Below are 19,856 nucleotides of genomic sequence, written 5' to 3'. Positions count from 1 at the left end.
TTACCCAGGTGTTTAAAGGATTGTTACGCATCAACAGCCATTTACCAAAACATTAATTACTATAAGTCTCTAAAACTTTCCTCAGCTCAACCTTTTTGTTTACTTTTCTTCAAAGACAAGTTGACATAATAGTCTAGACTGCCTAACAGCAGTTTCTCCAAAGGGAATTTTGCACAGAAGTGTGTGGAATCTACATTTTAATTAATACACTTTCTAAATGCTCTTCTGCATACCTCAGGATTAGTGTCTTTAGTTTGCAGTGACATCAACTTTCTGTAAATTTATCCTGTGTATAGCAAACTAGCAAGATTATTTGCTCTTATCTACCTTCAATGGGCAAATAACTCTTACCCACAACTGACTTGGTCTTATAGAATTGGACGAAGCTCTACACAGATAAAACTTTGAAACTGCAGCCTCTTCAGACCTGTAGATTCCCCATCTTGCAGTAGATGTAAGCACTACTTCAAATTTAGAAGTGTTTATTACTTATAGAACAGACCTTATGTGGAGCTCCCATGGCACGAGGCACTTCCAAGAGATGCAATACAAAACCTTAACAATTTAGTGTAGCTAAATAACCAGCACATTTACTGTATCTAAATGACCAGCATGCCAAAGACTTAACAGCAGCATAGAAAATTTGATCTATCAGCGCTCCCATGTACAGAGAGCCTCAGGCAGGGGAATGCCAGCACCTGGAGTGAGTTACCATGGAGAGCAAAGACAGCCTCTAATATTTCATGAGCAGTGAGGTTCAGTTTAACTGTCCTGAAGTAGCAATGCCACCACCTGTGGGCCAAAAGTCCAGGACAGTTTCTTAAATACAAGGAAGGAAATGTAAAGAAATGTCAACCTACAAATGAAGTTGCTTCCAAGGTGGAAGAGAAGACCAGCAGCTGGGCATTGATTTGAAAGGACTGAGAGCCAGCAGAGATAAAATGCACAGAATGGAGATGTTGGAACATTCTGCATCCAGGCATGGAAAAGTACAAGAAAGAATGGACAAGCTCAGCCTTGTACCTCCACTGCTCCCTGTAATGAGTGACCCTGTGCTGAAAAGGGTATTCTGTAAAACTGTGTCCATTACCTCTGACAGCAAAATCTCCAAAGGCAGAGGGCTAAGTCTTCCAGACTCACCAGAGAGCAGCAAGGTGAAACCCAGGTTTCAGAGCCGCTGCTGGCAAAGGGTGGAAAATCAGAGCCTAGAGCCAGAAGACACCAAGACTATGGAAAGTTCAAACTACAGGTACATAACAATCCTCAGTAAAGTCAACACAAATATCTTGGTGCAAAGGTGTCCCAACCAATCCAGCTTAAGGTCTTGAGCTTTACAAATCTGAGGAATTAGTATTTTAACAACTGGAACAGTTAAAGCAAAGGAAAAAAAAACATCCCTAGTCATAGGAATAAGAAATGTATTTACCTTTTTTTTTTTTTTACTTTTTACTGCAATTCTATAAGAAAAAGGAGCATTTCAGCTGCAGTGACAACTATATTACTACACAAATGCAGTTTGAGGCACAAAGATGGGGGAGAAGACAAAGGAGTAGTATTTATCTTTGTCCATTAAGTAAAGCAATAAAGCACTGATACGGCATTCTTTAGTTTACATAGAAAATGCCAGCTGGTTATGGAACCAGTATGTTTCACCCAGAATAACTCTGACTTTCAAACTACTCTAAACCAACCAGCCTAAACCACAACAAATCACATACCCACAGTGGAAGCTGAACTGAGATGTGGACAGATGCCCCTCTATAGCATCATGGAAACAGCTCTATCATATACAAATATATGCACACTATATACAAATCTGACCCCAACTTGAAACAGATTGATGCTAGCTTTGTCATTTGTATTACACAACCTATTCCAAAACCCAGTCGAGGAGGGTTATTTATTTTCTAAGCTATAAACACTGCAGTTGAATGAATTTGCCCTTTAGATTAGAAGCTCGGATCACATTTGTATAAATATCCTGTTGCAAAGAGGAAGACTTTATTACCACTATAACTGGCAGCTAAAACCAACAAGCGCCTTAACCCTTAAGGAATTGTGTTCAGTAGAACAGGAACATGGTCCCCAGGCAGTTGCTCTGCAGGGCACATTTATGTCCACACGTGTCTTTTCATGTAGGAGGAATCTTCCTGACCATCATGTTCCCATATTTCATTCTGGGTGCAAACGAAACTGTTTAATAAACTGACCATTAACGTACCGTATCTTCCTTTGATCACTAACACAGGCCACTGTGTTTTTCATAGATCAGTTGTTTGGACAGTGTGGGAGTGTTCTGAGGTCTGCATTAGCAGGATATTTACACTTGAAAACATACTGATGATCCAAACCAAGGACTAACATCTTTGATCAACCATAAACTGCTTTCCCTAGTCCTGACCTGACACCTCTCTGGGTGAGGGCATGGAAGTTTCAAGAAAGAAACTATTTAAATAATGATCAGTTTTCAGGGACAAACTCATTTCTTCCCTTCCCTTGTAAAGGTCCTGTTTACAAGGCATGCCGCTCCCAAGAGGTACCAGAAATTGCAGAGGGCTTTGTTGGTTCTTCCACAAAACCAGTCCTGAACTTCGGACTCAAGTCCAGGTGCCAGGTTTAGCTGTGCGTTGGTACCACATAAGGGAGGAGAGTTGAGGCTGTGTAGTTCCTGCCTGCTGAAATGAAACAGTCTGTCAGATACAGCCAAGGTGGGACAAGCATCTGGAAGCTGACACCACTTACCTTCCTAAACTGGTGCTTGGCAAACATCCCTGTTTTCTGCATATTTCAAAGGAAAGGGAAAAAAAAAAAAAAAAAAAAAAAGAAAAGAAGAAAAAGATCCCAGCCTAGTGTTCAAAATAGCCCAGTCTCTTAAAACTCTGGGGGGTCAGAAGCTGAAGGGCAGCAACATCCGCCAGATGTGTCACCCATTCCCTCTCCCAGCATCAGCCCATAGAGCCCACAGCCTGTTTCAAAACCAAGCCATCCCCCTCAAAGCAAACCAGATGTCACCTCAGCCCTGCCTGGTGAAGCCTCTTCTCCACACAATCCAAAATGCATACCACTGATGGCTGGCCACAAGCTTGACCCATCCATCCTGAGGATTTCATTAATCTCCTCACAGCATCCCACTGACAGCTCCAGCAGTTTGTGTTATGACAAAATGTGGCCATTAACCACGGTTTGGTTAAAAAACAAAAGCTTCGTTTCTAGGCACTATTTTTCTTACCTTATGAAAGGGTGGAAGGAATGGGGAGATGAAAATATTACTGACACAAGTGAGTCAGTATAAAAATGTTTTCTTTTTTGAGAGAGAATGTACATAGACCACACTGTCCTCAATGTGAGTTTAACTGCCTGGAGCCCCCACAAGTATATTTTTCGTTTTTCTGATGGGACAAGGTCACATTTCTGCCCAGAGGTTTTGTGCTATTTCAATCAGCATTGATCTCTGATCATTCATGCTCTCTTTCCATATATGTCTAGCTAGAAGACAGCCTCAAATGGGCCCATATAGTCCCTGATATTAGCCTTGTCTACAGTGGCAAAAATCAGTTTGGTAATTCAGTAACTGGCAGAAATTTTAGCCTCAGGCTTGGTTCCATTTTTAGCCAACAGGGAGCAGCCAGCAATGCCTCGCGAATCCGTGCAGCAGCGCACATCTGGGCTGGAGTCACACGCTCACACTGTTACTGTCCAGATGAGCCTTTTTTTCCCCTTGCTCCAGTAATACTGAATTAAGCCACTTCATTACACTTAATTGGAGCCAAGGGATACTTCCAAGCTCTGAGCTTTGGTGAAAATTTGTATTTAATGAAGATTTCTCTTGTCTCCTACCCTGTCAAACTTGTTTCTTTGACAGAAGCAGGCAGGATCCTTTTTCTTTATATTTTCCCCCCAGAGGTGCATGCTGCCTTTCTCTTGTAGGCTCCTGGCTTAAATCTATACATGCCAGCTGTCCTCTTAAGAATCATTTGTGCCCAGAAGTATTTTAGGAGCTACCAATAATTGCTCCAGACAACTGTTAGCCTCATAAACACCAAGATTAACATGGTCTCTTTGAACTTTCTCTGTCCTGACCAGAAGGAACATATGTCAGAACAAAAACATGAAAAAAGATGTGACATCAGCTCCTCTCTCTCACCTGCTAATTCTCCAGCTAGACTTCAAGATCTGTATAGACTCCTCTTCATGCAATAAAATGTCATTAAATGTCAGGAAATATCAAGCTGTTATTCAAAACTATTGATCTAAAGGAAGTGTGACACAACTTTTTTTAGTAGTTTTTGTTTTTTTAAGTCAAAGGCAGCTGTTATTTTCTGGCTCATAAGATGTTTTCTAAAATTAAATAGAAGCCTTACAAATATTTAGCAAGTTCCTTCAAAACCCAGTGTTTTCCTTTCCTTATAATTTAACCTTCCAGTGTTCTGATCTGGAAAAGAGAACACTGTATTCCAAATTAATCCACTGAGAAAAGAGGGGAGAAAAAAACATTTTGCACTTTTTTCCCCCCAGTAAAAACAAGTAAGTGAATGGATGATCAAAACCCATAATCTCTCAAATAATATAGTTTCTTCAGACATATTAGAATAATCTGAGGCATCTTCCCCCTCCATGCAGAGATACTAGCAAACAGCTAAATACAATTTTTAAGTATTTGTTTTTAAGAATGTTTAGAGGCCTAAGTCCACCCAGGTCACCAGTAAGGGTGAATGTTTGTAGCCAATGGAATCAGACCTCAACTGAATGTAACACTGAATATGCAATATGCATCTTCTACTATCTTAACTCTTAACATCTGCATATTTTTAACATAAAGGGAACGATTAATAAATATATATGCACTTTTATTTACAGATAATGTACAGAAAATAGAAGCCTATCCATGTATTAATAGAAAAGCACACGTTTTAAATATGATTTTATATTTTACACATACATGAAAGAGTCCTTTAAGCTGAAAGGAATAAAGAATGGAAAAGGGTATGTCCTTCCTACAGCTGCAAGAATCTGTAAGCCACATCTTGTCCACCTCTGTGAGGATGATGTGACAAGTCCCACACACTCATCTGAAGTACAAAATGCTTTAGCCAAACATCTCCCTCCTTCCCACCAGTAAAAGTAAATAAATAAAGCAGGAAAAGAAACAAAAAGGGAGCCTTGAGGGAGTGGATGAGTCAGAGGTTAGTAATGGACTGCAGACACATCCCTGGGCCAGCGGATCGCGCCCAGGCCCTGTCAGGAAGGACAGGGAATTGCTGGCAGCCTGCGCCTGCAGGAAGCTGCTCAAGGATTCCCAGTCCCAGTGGCGGGATCCCCTCAGCATGGCCGCCAGCAACACACAAGGAACGTGGCAGAAGGGAATGGGAAGACCCAAAATACTCGCCAGCTCTTGGACAGAAACCACCCTGGTGATCTCCACCGGGTGCTCCTGCCTCTGCTCTGTCCGTAGGGAGGCCTCGAGCACCCAGGGATGCCCAGGACGTGCAGATGCCAAAGGTCATGTCACAGCTTCACAGTGCAATCCCATTTTGGCATGCTTTGGTATGGTGTGTGAAACAGAGATACAAAGTCCCAGCATCAATGTTGCGCACAGCCACTTTCAGAACAGAGAGTTTGTAAATTGTTAGGAACACAGTATACTAGGGGCTATATCCTGTACTTTATCCAATACTTTATTCTCTTTCCCACATTTCCTTGCTTGCTCAGTTTACTCCAAAAAAATGTTATATCCACATAAAAGCTGACAGTTCTCCCACTCTGCCTTGCTTTGGTGACTGTCACAGAGCAGTGTATCAATTTCTTCCACAGACACTTGGCAGAGGTCTCCTTCCTGCTCCAGAGGTGGGATCTCTATTTCTGGAATCTGAAGCAGACCAACACTCGCCATTTTTCCTGACATGTGTCTCCAAATGAACAATATATCATCTACGAAATCTGCATGACTGTCTGGACTTTGATCAGTTCTTCAGCTGGGCACTGATGTAACATCCTAACCAGCAGGCACATCACCCCAGGAGGTTCTCCAGCAATTTGCAAGTTGAAGCACAAAGGGAACACTGATCTCCCAAAATGCACACCTTCCTACCCATCACCTATTTACCCAAGTATTTCTCTCTTTTCCTCAGAAGTCACACTCCCCACAGAACAACCACGAGCTATTTGACGTTGTCCTAAGAACTGCCAATCACCAAAGGCCAATCCCTCCAAATGGTACCAGTGGAAAAGCTGGAGAAAGAAGGAGCAGAAACGAAAACACCCATGAAGCTTTCAAAGAGAAAACAAATGGAGCTTTTTTAAACACTGCTCGTTTTGATTTCTCTTTTTTTAATGCCTGCAGCAGAGGAACACTTACAGTCCTGACAAGTTTCAGTAGAAGTAATGAAACACTTTTGTATCACAGCATCACTCTGACATTTAATTGACCATGTATTTCCATCTTTTAGCCTTACATGATTCCTCCATCTGAAACATTACTCTTTTAAAATTAATCACTCCATTTACACTTGTTTGGATTTTTGTGTCACAGTTTCTACCCTGCCTCTCTCACTTTTCCTCTCTCATTGCCACTGAAAGACCAGAAATTATTTTGTACCTGTGGTCAGCATGTTGAATTTTCTTCTGCTTTATTTACTTTAATATAAGTCCATCTGAGAGCAGATCAAGTCTGAGCCAATTACCAGTATTTTTCAAACAGGCTGCTAGTATTAAGTTGAAAGGGGATATGTAAATTTCAGTACACAACAGCAATAACAGCAGTGCTTCTAAAATCTACTGCTTCTCATCAGATTCTTTCTTTATTTGAAGACAAAGTTTGCAGCTAAGTCACACCCTACCATGCCCATTTCCCACAAGGAAAGGACCATGCAATAACATAACCCTGCTAACGTGAACAAACCTGATATTTATTTTCAGCCCTATCAATGTTAATGCATAAACTCAGCCTTCTCCAGGACAGCAACTGGTGGCACAGAGCAAGGTCCCTCTTGCATACCTGTTCTGATGTTCCTGCAGCACCTGGTAGATGCTGATAAGGAAGGTTTGGTTTTTAAAGCTTCCCACAACGCAGTCCTTGTAGATCCGAAATTCAGCAGCTGTGACAGCCTCGCCCTCAGGAATCTGAGACAAATTAAATTTGAATTCCTTGTGGTGCCGCTGGTGAGGCGTGAACTCCTTGTCATACTCAACTGCAGATGGGAAAAGGAAAGAAAAAGAGAAAAAAGGAACCATGACTAAAATTTAACAACAAAAGGTTTCTACATGCTGCCACCTGTTGCTTAAAAAAAAAAACAAGAATCTTGTTCTTTTCTCCAAAGATAGCCCTGGTGAGTGTCAGGAAAACTTAAAATTAAAGCTTTTCAAATACAGCACTAAGTGAAGATGAATGTTCCCCCTCTCTAGCCAATTCCTTTGGGATTTCCAATTTTTCAAAGAAAAGCCAGCTTTGACAGGTGAAATATGACCATGCATTTTGCTCCTGTGGAAAACTCTGAAGCTTGGGACGGACCATTCCCATCATTTTCCACCTGTGGCTCTACATGTTCTTTACAGCATTTCCCTAAGTCTCATAGCCCTCTTCCAAGCAAGGAGACAAGTAGCTCCATTTTGCTTTAGCACACACAGGCATAGGCAGAACCAAGTGATAGTACCAGGTCAACCAATTCCCTAAGTGCCCTGAAACATCCTGTTTTCTGGCTCCCAGGTTTGTACACTAGCCATTGGACCAACTTGTGAGTAAATATGATTAACATGACATTTATTATTTATCCCTCTCCTTTGCAGCAGCTTATTTTAGAAGGACAGAGCTGAAGAGTGACCACTTTTGGTTTCTGGTCTTAGATCTCCTTGGGTACACTCTCAAGCATAGGATTTAAGACAGACACAAAACAGAATTCCTCCTTCTTTAGGTCTCAGGATTTGCATTTTCTCTTTTGGGGGTCCCTTTGCAAACTCTGCTTCCAGTCCCACTCTTGTATTACTTGATTACATCTCAGTTTAGTCTGACTTTGATTAATTGTTTGTTATTTTTTCTAATTTTCTACTAGAAATCACTTAAAACATTAACATATTATATAAATATACAAAATCAAATCTTTACAAGCCTGAGGGGACAAAAAGTAAAAACAAAAAGCTGTTCCCACGAGTGGAACTCAAGGAGTGTATGTCAGTGATGAATAAGTCACCATTACGCTATCATTAGGGACACGATTACATGCAGAGGCAGTAAGAGAATACCAGATCTCTTTCATTGTTTGTCTTTGTTGTTCCCCCCGCCTCCATTTAATACATCAGACTGTAAAGGCGTTCACAGGCCTACTCTCACAACATCCCCGTGAGGTAAGCAAGCAATGCCTGTTCTCCAGCTGGGATACTGAGTCACCAGGAGAGTGACTTGTCCAAGGACAGGCGGTGGAGGCTGGCGGCAGAGCCAGGAATGACAGCCAGCGTGCTTGAGGTTCGGCACTTTACCCAGAGGTTACCTCCCTGAAGAACAGACATCTCCCAGCTGCTGGAAACAGCCCATGGAGACTTTCCCCTCTACCTTGCCCAACTGCCTATTCCTCCTCATTCTCCAGTCACAGTTCCATCTGCCCTCTCCCTTTCTTTTGGCAGCCCTTCCATGTGAGCTACCTCATCTGGCTGGGTCCACATCCTGGCTCCCTGTTAGACAGTTAGTCACATCCTTCTCTTTGAAGCTCACCTGGAAATCTTTTTACCTCTTTGTGACTGCTGCCAAGCATTCTGTGGGACACCACACTGGGGGATGCTGTGTTAAGGGCTGCCACAAGGCAAACAGGGAAATTCTCAAACTGCTGTCAGAGTCAGACACTGCTGCCAATTTTGTAAGTCTTGCACTGCTTCTGTCTGAGCTGCTTATATGTCAAACAAGAGACTAATGAGGATGACTGGGCTCTATGGCTTCCAGAAATGAGGTTGTGACACCCAGCATCTCCGTCACCAAGGCCACCAAGAGAGACTGCACCAAGGCAAATTATGGTAACACACTCAATTCCAGCTCCACCAGGAATTACCTCTCTGGCTATTGGTTATGGGTGATCTGGGCTTCCCTTTAGAGCACCTGCCCCTGTGTTTAGTGGGAATTAACTCTGGCAATACCGGACTGGTTGGTGTCACTTGCATGTGTGCCCTCCAAAATGGGACCTGAGCTGCCCAATCACTCTCCATCCTGAGCAGAGTTTCACAGGATGCACTTCCCAAAAAAGAGGAGCCATGTACTTTGAGAAACTTGTAAGCAGCCAACCAACGAGAAGCTGCGTTGGGCTGCTTGCAGCAGGACATGCCCAGCTTGGCCCGTGTACTTGCTGCTAAAAGATGAGAGGATGTAATTAATGGTGAGGGAATGTCTAAATCAACGGGTTTGGAGAGGCACACATATGAAGCAACAGTTCTCAATTTAGAACTCGCTACATCCTTGCTCATGGGTGCAGTGACCAGCTGAAACCCACACCCCTTTCCGTGCTGTCACAGGGATGAGCTGACCTACAGGCGAGGTGCAGTGAGGTGGCTTTTCCCCAGGCTCGTGGCTGAGGATGATAAAGAAGAAGCAGGAAGAGCAAGGGGAAGGACACAACCAGGATAAGCAACAGAACTCCACCAGGGTGCCAGAAAGCTAAAATTACACCAGAGACAGCAAAGGAGTCATTGATGCTTCCTGCCAGCTCTTGCCCTACATCAAGATGTGATATGGTCTCTCCCTGTGCATGAGAGAGCCTGGAGTTGTCCCACACAGCTCAAAATGAACCCAAACATCACTCTTTTTTTTTTCCTTTCTGACCTCAAGCCAGCAACAGTGGCCTGACTTCCACTCATCACTACAAAATGTGCAGTTTAAAAGTGATATAACCAAACTCTAGTCCTTTAAATCAGTATTTTCCCACACTCCTCTCCAAAAAAGTCAAACACAAGTCACAAGAGGGAGAAAAGTCCACCAAAACAACTACCACAGAGCATGACAAGTAGCAACAGGTATGATGCTTGACTCCAATTACCCTTTCCCAGTTTATAACTTGCCTGATATATTCACAATAGTATTTTCCTGTTTTTTTCAAGCTTTCTTCCTTTATCTCTGTCCTTGCCCAAATACACCACACAATCATAGAAGCTGACTAAACTGATTACAGGGGAAACATTCAGACTTGATTTCGTTATCAGGCTTGGCAGAATAAACAACCCAAAACACACAAACAAGGAAATCTTTTTTTAATCCTTCAGATTAAGCAATTCAGCTCATTCTGTTATAGGAAAGGCAGGTTTCTTTTATAAGAAAGAAATACTGCTAAGCTGATGGTGTCCTCCTCCACTGGGATCAGTTCAGAAGCAGCCCAACAACATCACAGGATGGAAAAAAGCCTATTAAGATTGTATAAAGCAAGTATAAAAGTTTAATGAGTTGGAAAGTTTTTCTGGCTATGTATCTTCCCATGATACAATGAAGGGTGGAATTTTTTTTTTTCTTTGTGGGAGTGGTGAGATATTTAAGTTCTATACACTCATTGTCACCCCATCAAGCTAATAATCAACTGTTTTCATTCAGCAAGACAGCTTAAAAATATAAAATGCCAACAGTCCTTCTCTGGGGGTTTTTTGCCCCTTGGAAACTCTTCATTTTTAACAAAGAAATCAAGTTTTAGAACAGCAAAATTTGGAAAGGCAAGATTCAAGCTGAGGTTCCCAGGAATCATTGCAACCCAGTCTGGATTGCTATTGCATTACAACGCATCGCATGAGCTTGTATTCAAAATACAGACAGCATACATCGAAATGCAAGGCAACAGCAAAAAGCAGAAATCATTTCTCAAGCTGCTTTCCCATTATTATTTTTTCCACATGAATACATTTGGGTCAGTCTGACCGGTGATGTGAAATCCAAAGCTAACTTCCGTCTGACGATGGACATAAGAATGTCTCAACTATGCAAAGCTCTTGCAGGAAAAATCAGGCAGCTCACAGCTGGGGCAGGTTGGAAGGTGGAAGCCCTGAGTGGTGTTGGGCTCCATAACCTTTTCCCAAAGTGCTGGCTGGAATGTCAGGACCAAGCCAGGCAGAACTAGTCTTTGTAAGGCCATGGCATGAACTACAGCCTAAAAAATTCATCTTAATTCATGGTCAGACTGTATTATCCCAAACATTACTGTTCTTTTGCTGGAGTAAGTCCTTGGAGGTTACAAAACCAGGCCTGCACATATCAGGGCGAGTTGGGAAAGGAGATGTCAAACAGATTTTAGCCCATCACGAGCCAGAGGGACTGCCCACTCCCCATCTGACTGGTGGCTGCTCCCTTGCTTGTAATGCAAAGGAAGGTGTGAGCTCTGGACATTTGGACTCACCCCTAACTTTTCACTAGAGGCCATTTCTGAGCAGACTGGCAGAGCATGCAGAAAGAGTTAACAGAGAAGCCTGCCAGTAGCTCTTTACATTCCCCTTAACAAATATTTTTAAATACTATACAAACACAGCACTATTGTTAAGCAGTTAAAAAGGCAAGAATGGCAAAATTAGGGTTACTGTGGTTTTGAATTTTGTGTATTCTAATTCTAACCCAGTGTTGCAATAGTCAATTTCAGCACAAAATGTCCCTGGTTTAAAAATAGCATGCTGCTTACAATACTTGTTACTTTAAAAACACTGCACAGAAAATAAAATCAGAAATTAGCACATCTATTTTAGCAACTATACCATCCTACTTCCATTTGACTGTGTAGCACACACCTTGGACCTAAGGAAACATAAGCTTAATGACAGTCATGGAAATAAATTCTCCTTCTGCATTGTAATTTTAAGCATTTCTTTTTGGATCTAAATTAAACCAGTATGCAGAAATAACAGGTCAAGAGTCTTTCCTAGGAAACATAATTTTCACTTTGAACAGCAGCACCAAGTATCATGCTATCTGGTGATTTTCTCCAGTTCTCAGCTGCTGAGAAAAGTGTTAGGTCAAGTGCTCAGGTGAGAATTAAGATACTGGCTTAAGGAAGTCTCTAGCTCAAACTGTAGGTAATAAAGCCAAAAGTACTAACCTACAGTTCCAGAAGTAATTTTTTGAAAAGAAATTTCCTATATAAATAATTATTATTTCCATGACAATGTGGTTCCTTGGAGGGTGCAGAGAAGGAGTGGGGTTAAAAATTATTAAGACAGGACTATTTAGGTCATTCTGCATTTGTCCTGACCCCAGCAAAGCTAAAACTGAAGAATCTTTTTGCACATCAAGATCTTTAATGGTGACTTGATTTCACAGGGCCACATGCTCCAATCCAGCCAGGATTCATAACCTTCTTCTGCAAAGTGAGTTTTGCATAAGTGTTCCTGAATTCAGCTTGAGAACAAATGTAAGTGGTTCCTACTTATTTCTTCTTAGCCTTCACATGTGACCCACTCCCAAGTAAAATGAGAAAACATCTGAAAACTGGAATTGCTAAAAGGAGATTCACCACCATATCTACATAATCAGCACAAAGGCAATTCCTCTGTATTACATCACCAACTTCTGCTCTAAGTCAACAGCATTTATCACATCTGGAGCAATGAAGCAGGGTATTATGCCTCAAATGCTTTAAGCATTACTAAAGTTTCAACAGTCCCCTCTAGTAAAATGGACCATGTACATATGTGACTGATCTACTGCTGTGAATTTACAGTGGCATCACCAGAATTTCTTCAATATTGGCAGACAATTGCTTGCACAGAACAAAAGTCATGTAAGCTCAAATCCTCCCTTCTTGAGCTTGATCCACAGCTGTTAGTTGCTTCTTTTGAAGCAAAAGAAAGTAAGAATGAGGGTGTTTGTACACGCAGTCTGAGGGATGTCCAGCTTTAGAGCAAGATTCAGTCTTCACTTGGGTCTTACAATTTGCCTTCTGCTTCACAGTAGATCTACACGGATGAGGTTTGCAGAGCATTCTTTTTACTCTGAAGAGATGCCCACAATTTGCCTGAAGGCTGGTTTGTGTTTTCCAAATCCATCACGTCAATCTAAAAAAAAAGATACCAAGTCTCCCCAACAGCCCCACATCTCTGACAGATGATCACAACTGCAGAAGCACTGTTACTGTTAAAGATTAAAGCTGACATTTCCTCCTAAAATAAGTAGCATTTCCTAAACACTGTTTTAAAAACTGCAGAGTATAACACAAAGAGCACAGTGTACCAGTTTAATGTCTTCAAATGTGAAGGAGAGAAGACTAAAAGATTTTACAGGTACTTGCTGCTGTTTAACAAGGAAACAGAAGTTAGGTTGCTCTAGGTGGACCTGCAGGTTCAAGAGCAGGTCAGCAGCAAAAACAGACGTCTCCAGAAAGTAGTGAGGATGCCTCAGAAAAGGATCACTGCTGCCTGTTTTACACACTTCCATATACATGTGTGCCACTGTCACTCAGGCACCAAGATAAAGAGGTAAGTGCTCCATCCCACTGCAGCAACATCCTATATCCACTACTGCTTACAGACAGGACTGATCTTTACTCTAAAGACCCAAAAGAAAGCAAAACCTTCCCCTTTTCAAAACTATGATTTATTAACAAGTAATTTATTAACAGGTGGTGAGAAGGACAATTCTTTAAAAGAGAAGAAAGTCAGATGAGACATTAAAATACAAGGTCTGAAAGCAAACCCTTTTCTGCCCAACATGCACAAGAGGTGAGGAGATAAATTCTTCTCACCTTGGTCTCAGCCCAGCAACTTCAACTACCATCTGTGATCACAGCAATTCTACAAAGCCTCTCAGAATCTCCTAAAAATGACTATTTCTTTCTTTTACCCCAACCATGATGAGGGATTCATCACCTACACCAAGTCCACTGCCTACAGCTCCTGCTGCTGCTCTTCTACATGCCAGATCTTCCAAATTCTCCCCCCCACCACACCGCTCCTTCACCCATTTCTGAAAAGCAGAATGAACAAAAATAACTAATTCCAAAAAGCTGTCCCTCTGCTTCTCAAGACATCCCCCTGGATTTTCAGTACAGTATCCCAAACAAGCTGACCAAGGTTTGTTCTCATGGATAAGAGCACGTAAAAGTTTGCCAGACCTCCCTGATGAACTTGTCCCACAGGGAAAAAAGGCAGTTTTTAAACATAAAAAAAAGTCAAGATACCCACGGTTGAGTCTGGCAGTACACCATTTGCTGATCCCTCTGGGTCCAGCTGAGGTGGCTTAGACACAACAACCAGCTGCACAACCATAAATCTAATGCAGTTTTAAGTAAATGCCTAGACACCTGTACAATAATATGAAGATTCAAAGCCAACAAATTCCAAAAGGATGCTTTCTTCAAAACAGCTCTAATATCACATCTGGGCCTACACAATATAAAGTGGAATTATTCCACTGGCTTTGGTGGAGTGATGCCAGTTTACAGCCAATGAAGACCTGGCTTTATGCTCAATAGCGGTGTGTGCCAGAAAATAATGACTCAGAAAATAACCCATCATTAATCCAATCCCAATGCAATTATGGAGATTAAATTTAAACAATAGTAAATCTCTCTCTAAACATAACACTCCACAGAAGAGTTTCAAAGGAGGAGGGTTTCTTTTTACTCTTGGATGAAAAATGCAACTGAGCTCTTCTTTGTTTCTTTCTGCTGGGAATCGAGTTGGAATCAGCTTGTAAAATCAGATTAAAATAGTTGCACAACAGCTTCCTTTCAGGATTCTTGAACCAAATGCAGTCTAAAAATCAAAATAATGCCCTAATCAAATACATAATACCCATGGGACACCAGAAAGTACTAAAAAGGCGTTTTCATATTTTCACAAAGATGCCTACTGTATGGCCAGTAAAGCTTTTCCACTCTGCAATGGGAAGCAGCAGCAACGGGGACCAGACTTGCTCTAGCATATGATGGGAAAAGTTAAAGCAAAACTGAGGAGAAGGAGAGCCCTTGGCAAAATGCTTGGGGGCAGCTAAGCCAGGAGGCTGACTGCAGGCCACCAGCACCTCTGCCACCAACACTGACTTTTGGGCTTCCTGGGCTGTCCCTCTTGCAATAACAGAGATTGCTTTGCAACTGCTTCCACAGCCGCCTCCTTCGTTCCCTGCCCACAGCTTCCCAACACAAATGTTAACAAAGCTGGTGTTTTCTTTCCATATGCTGGCACATACGGCAGGTCCCTGCACTGCAAACAGTGTTGTATCTTAGGAAAACAAAACATCTTTTGCTTAAGAGATGCCAAACTGATTTATCAAAGGCACTACTGTTTGCATTTTTGTGGCAATATTAATGCAGTTCCCACTGAGAAGCTGATAAAGACCCTGACTGCAAAAACAGCCCTCTGGAAGAAGTGATCTGAAGCTATTTCTGTATTGCGTTTCCAAATAATTTGTGATTAAAATAATATTATGCTTTTCAAAAAGCATTTCTATTTCACAGCCAGGCTTCATGCTTGCAGAGCCAGCTTGCAGGAGGGGAGAAGCCGATGCTGTCAGCCCATCAGCACAGAGACAATCAGAAGTGCTCTGCAGCTGTGCACGTGGTGGGAAGAGAATTCTCCTACTGCTCCTGCTTGCTTCCTTAGCTTACATTGGCTCCTGTGTCCGTACCCACACAGTAAATGCCTGGGACACTCAGAGCTGCCTGTAGAAATCTTCTCACAGCATTTCCCACCCTGCAGGTTCGCCACAGGTCACGCTGCATTTCCTGCTGGCACGGCCACTGGCATGAAGCTCCCTGGAAGCACAGCTGCCCTGGGTACACTGACTGAGTCTGGAAATATTTTCAGAATTTTTTAAATGGCATAGTCATCTCGCACTATCTCTCAAAATTATCTGTCCTTCTGTGGGAATTTAAGGCAGGACAGACCAATTCACTTGCAAGTTTGAGCTAAATTTCAAAATACAGGTTGTGCAAAGTGGGGAAGCTTTTTTAATTTATGGGCATTACCCTCTCTGTTTTTCTTGCAGGTGAGGTTTTATGTGTATTGGTATGACTGTAAATCAACCAGCAGCAAGTAGAAAAGCAGGCAACAGATGAATGTTTGCAATTTAAATTGCAAGCTTTCGTTTTGTTGAGAATTCATCTCTTGACATCACAGGCAGGTTTCAGCTTTTCATTTAATAGCCCAGCTGAAAAAGATATCTCCTGAGCACAGTGCAATCACTCCCCATAAAAATACTGTCCAGAGTGCTTACGGTTTTATAAATTTTTGGAAAAGTTAATCCAGCACTCAAGACTCAGATACATAGAAGAATTCAGCCCTGCTTGAGAGGTTGTCAGGCTGTCCTGGAGACTACACCACCACTCTAAAGGCATGGCCATTGCTGACATGACTTGTGACTCCAGCTGATACCGGGAAGTGTTGTTGCCTCACTTATTGTTCAGTATTTAGTATTTTACACAGGGCTCCAATTTCAAATGACTGAATTAAACAGCATTCAGCCAAAAGACCACCAAAGAGCACGGGCTTTGGGGAATGGGCAGGGCACTCTGTGAGACAGTATGAAGGACACCAGACTTGGCATGAGCCGGAGAACAGGAGATACAAGGAAGGAGGAAGCACTGCCCCTAAGAAGGGCAGAAAGCGGCCGCAGGGATAAAAAGAATAAAGTCATGGTCTGGAGATCCCACAAATTCCCAACCTTTAACATGACTACAAAGCAAACACTCTTTGTGACGGTCAAGGTGAAAAGATGTTACAGCTCTGAAGAATGAGAGCAAATGCATGAAGTGCCTGAAGAAACAATGGAGTGTTTTAAAGATTTACTCCTGGCTATGTATATTGTCCAAGGAACAGCACGGTTTGTAAGCCAACCTCCCCTCAGTGCATCCATTCACTATGTGCTGGCTTGGCACACTGATGCAGAGGAAGGGGTTCAACATGTCACTGGGTAGGAGATGCTCAGCCACCATTGGGATTGAACACCACCATGGTGTTAGGACCACTCCCTGTGCCAACTGGAAGTAACAGTGCCTTGGATGACATTGATCTACACAGAAATACCAGAGCACCTTTGAAAAAATGCACTATTTCTCTTGCCAGCGTCGTATTTATCATTCCTTCCTCCCTTTCCTTCTGTCCTGGTCATACTGATGAGTTACCTGTAGGTTCAGGCAAGACTCTCTCAGGCCAGAAAGCTGGCTAAGAGACAGGATGGGTGAGGAAGGATGGAGGAAGGCAAAGGAAAGTCTCACCACTTCCACAGCCTTCTCCAGCAAAGGCAGAAGGGCCATGAAGCTGCTCACTGTGCAACCCTAACACATCTGGGAAGTGCTCAAGGGCAGCAAACATGAAAACTGAAAGAAACCCCCAAGAAATCCCAGATTAGTTTACAGGCCTTTCAGCAATGTGAGGCAAGTGTTCCTCTTTCTGAGGCAGTAACACCTTGCAAAGCACTCTCCCCACACTAGCCCTGTGTCATGATTTTCCCCCAGCATGCATGCAGCCAGAGAGAACCAGAGGGAACCCTTGGCATGCCTTGCTCACAAAAACTGAGTTCTCCTGCCATGCCATGCCACTGAACTCCCATTTTTTAATATGTCTACTGGCTATGCCAGCAGGGTGCAATTTGGGAAGTGAATTTTTTACCTCTGAAACCTCATCTGCTGTCAACCAACATAATGATGCTGTGGAGAGCCAAACAGCCGTCAGACGTTTAAAAATTTGCAGCCGCTGCGGGCGGTTGGAGCAGAGGTCAAAAAATGGTCATTAATAGTTTTACCTAAGCTGCAGCTTTCAGCTGCTCAGAACACAGCCTTAAAAAGAAAAGAAAATGACATCACATAGCTTTAACAATCTGCTTAGGAGTAAAGAATTTCACTCCTTAAGAAAAGAAATTAAGGGAAAAAAAAAGCCTTGACAAAAACGCATTTGGTCTAAGCCTTCCTTTTTCATTATTTTTTATATTCCCATATCCCACAGTGACCAGAAGCATACTTGGAATGTCTCTGTCCATCTGATAAAGCCATCAGTGGCAGCAGCCCCGCGCCGGGCCTGCAGAGGACACAGCTCCTATTCCCGGCTGCAGAGCACAGTACCCAGCCTGGGTGAAAGCCAGGGAGATGCAATGCTTTGGGAATGATGGGAGACTCCCCGTCAGGGTAGGAAATCCTAGGGGAAAAGTAAGACTTGAGGAAAAGCACCATTAAAAGAACTATTAAAAGGGGATTTGTGGAATAATCCTTAGTTCCACATAGTTGGCCTGACTTACATACAGTAGCATAGCTGGGTAACTCACCTGAAAAACATCCAGCAGGAAAAGGGACAGACTGCCAAGTACTACATTTTTTTTTTTTTCCTCCCCCTTCTCCCCACCCCCTTCACTTTCACCAAATACCCAAAGCAATCCTTGGCCTCTAGGCATTTAAAAATCAAAAGTTATCTACAAATGTTCTAAAAGTAATAGCACATAAATTGACTCCAAAAGGTCTCAGGTTAACAAATAGGAAATTAATAAACTTCACTGGTTTAAAAAACAACCTGGTATGTTAGCATTTCTGGCTTTCAGTTTATCTTGCCCTTTTTCTGTAAGTTATCAGGTTCCTGGAGACAGAATTAAAAAAAAGAATGTGTTAAAATTTTCAGCAGAGCTGCTTGCCCACAGATTACATTTTAGACATTTGTCTTCTATATCTTCACTCCTTGCAATCATGTCCTGGCTGTTTGGCTGTCCCAGCATTTCTCTGCCCCACCCTATCCAGCCTTGTCATCACTGATTTTATTTTTCCGCTCTTCTCTCTTAGTAATGCCCTCCTCTCTTGCCTTGACTGGTCGCATGCCATCCTTGGAGAAAAACATCAAAAGTCTTTAAAATTTGAGTATACATAAATATATATAGAGAAATCAATTTAAATTTATTTAAATAAAATTTTAAAAAATCTTAAAATACATATTTTATCTTTTGTTGTGCCTGAAGCATTTTTAATGCTGTCAACAACTAAATTACCCAGACACAGATTTTAGTTTATGACTCAGTTTATGATTTAGTTTGTGACTATTTATTTTAGGTTATGATTTTAGGCACATTGGTTAAAAAAATTACTTATTTTTTCCTTAAGTCCTTTAAAAATTTTTTTTAAAAGTTACAGCAAGAGGGTAATGCTATGTATCTGTCAGTATTAACAAGACTCCATGGAAAGAGCTGCCATACCTACTCAGTTTTTATTTGTGTTTTAATAAGAAAACCATCAACCATATAAAGTTTGGATCAGGTTAGCACATCAAAGCACACGTTTTACAAACATACAGACAGTGGGGAGAATTGAAAAGCACCAGACATTTTAAATGCAAATTTACTGAATCTTTTTCTCTCCTGCACACTAAGCCACCCTAACAAGTCGGGTTGTGGCTTCAGCAAGTGAATCTTTATATGGCTATTCTCTCATAGATACAGCAAGACTAAAGCTTTTATAATGTTTGCATGCAGAGAAAAAGCCAATTAATTACATGACAAGTCCTAGTGAAGAACTTCTTCCAGTCAAAATAGGAGGACAGGAATCTCAGTGTTATATAATTGATGTTATTAGCTGCAGCTGCTATCATACTTGGAGAAATCTCCCAACTCAGAAACAACATTGATTAAGTGCTCCAAGATGAGTAATAATATGCTTGATATTAAGGGAGGGGGATAAAAAGGAGTCTAAAAAATGTGCTCTCTGGTGGAGTAACAGTCTCAGATAATTGTCACGCAGAAAACACTAAGGGATACCAAAAGACAAATGCACCACATTTAAAATGTTGTCTCCATGAAACTGAAATTAAGGAGGGTAGAAGTTGGTAGAGAGGAAACCTCTCATATTTGCCTAACCTATATGAATGCTAATGCTCACACGTGTGCTGCAACAAGATTGGGGACTCTGAAAGCTCTAATCAGTAGGTCCATGAGCAAATATTTATTCTGA

General features: G+C 41.9%; 1 protein-coding gene across 1 annotated transcript in view; it reads right to left on the bottom strand.

Moving 5' to 3' along the window:
* Window positions 1–19,856, bottom strand: part of BMP6 (bone morphogenetic protein 6) — an 87,128-nt gene that overhangs the window by 17,668 nt on the left and 49,604 nt on the right. The window contains exon 2 of the mRNA XM_031503948.3: window positions 6,995–7,187. Within this exon, the coding sequence (XP_031359808.1) occupies window positions 6,995–7,187 (193 nt within the window). The remainder of the gene's footprint in view (window positions 1–6,994; window positions 7,188–19,856) is intronic.

The sequence above is a fragment of the Lonchura striata genome, chromosome 2 (genome assembly GCF_050655825.1).
Source record: "Lonchura striata isolate lonStrDom1 chromosome 2, ASM5065582v1, whole genome shotgun sequence".
In the NCBI taxonomy this organism is placed as follows: Eukaryota; Metazoa; Chordata; class Aves; order Passeriformes; family Estrildidae; genus Lonchura; species Lonchura striata.
This window is presented reverse-complemented; position numbering and strand designations above follow the sequence as displayed.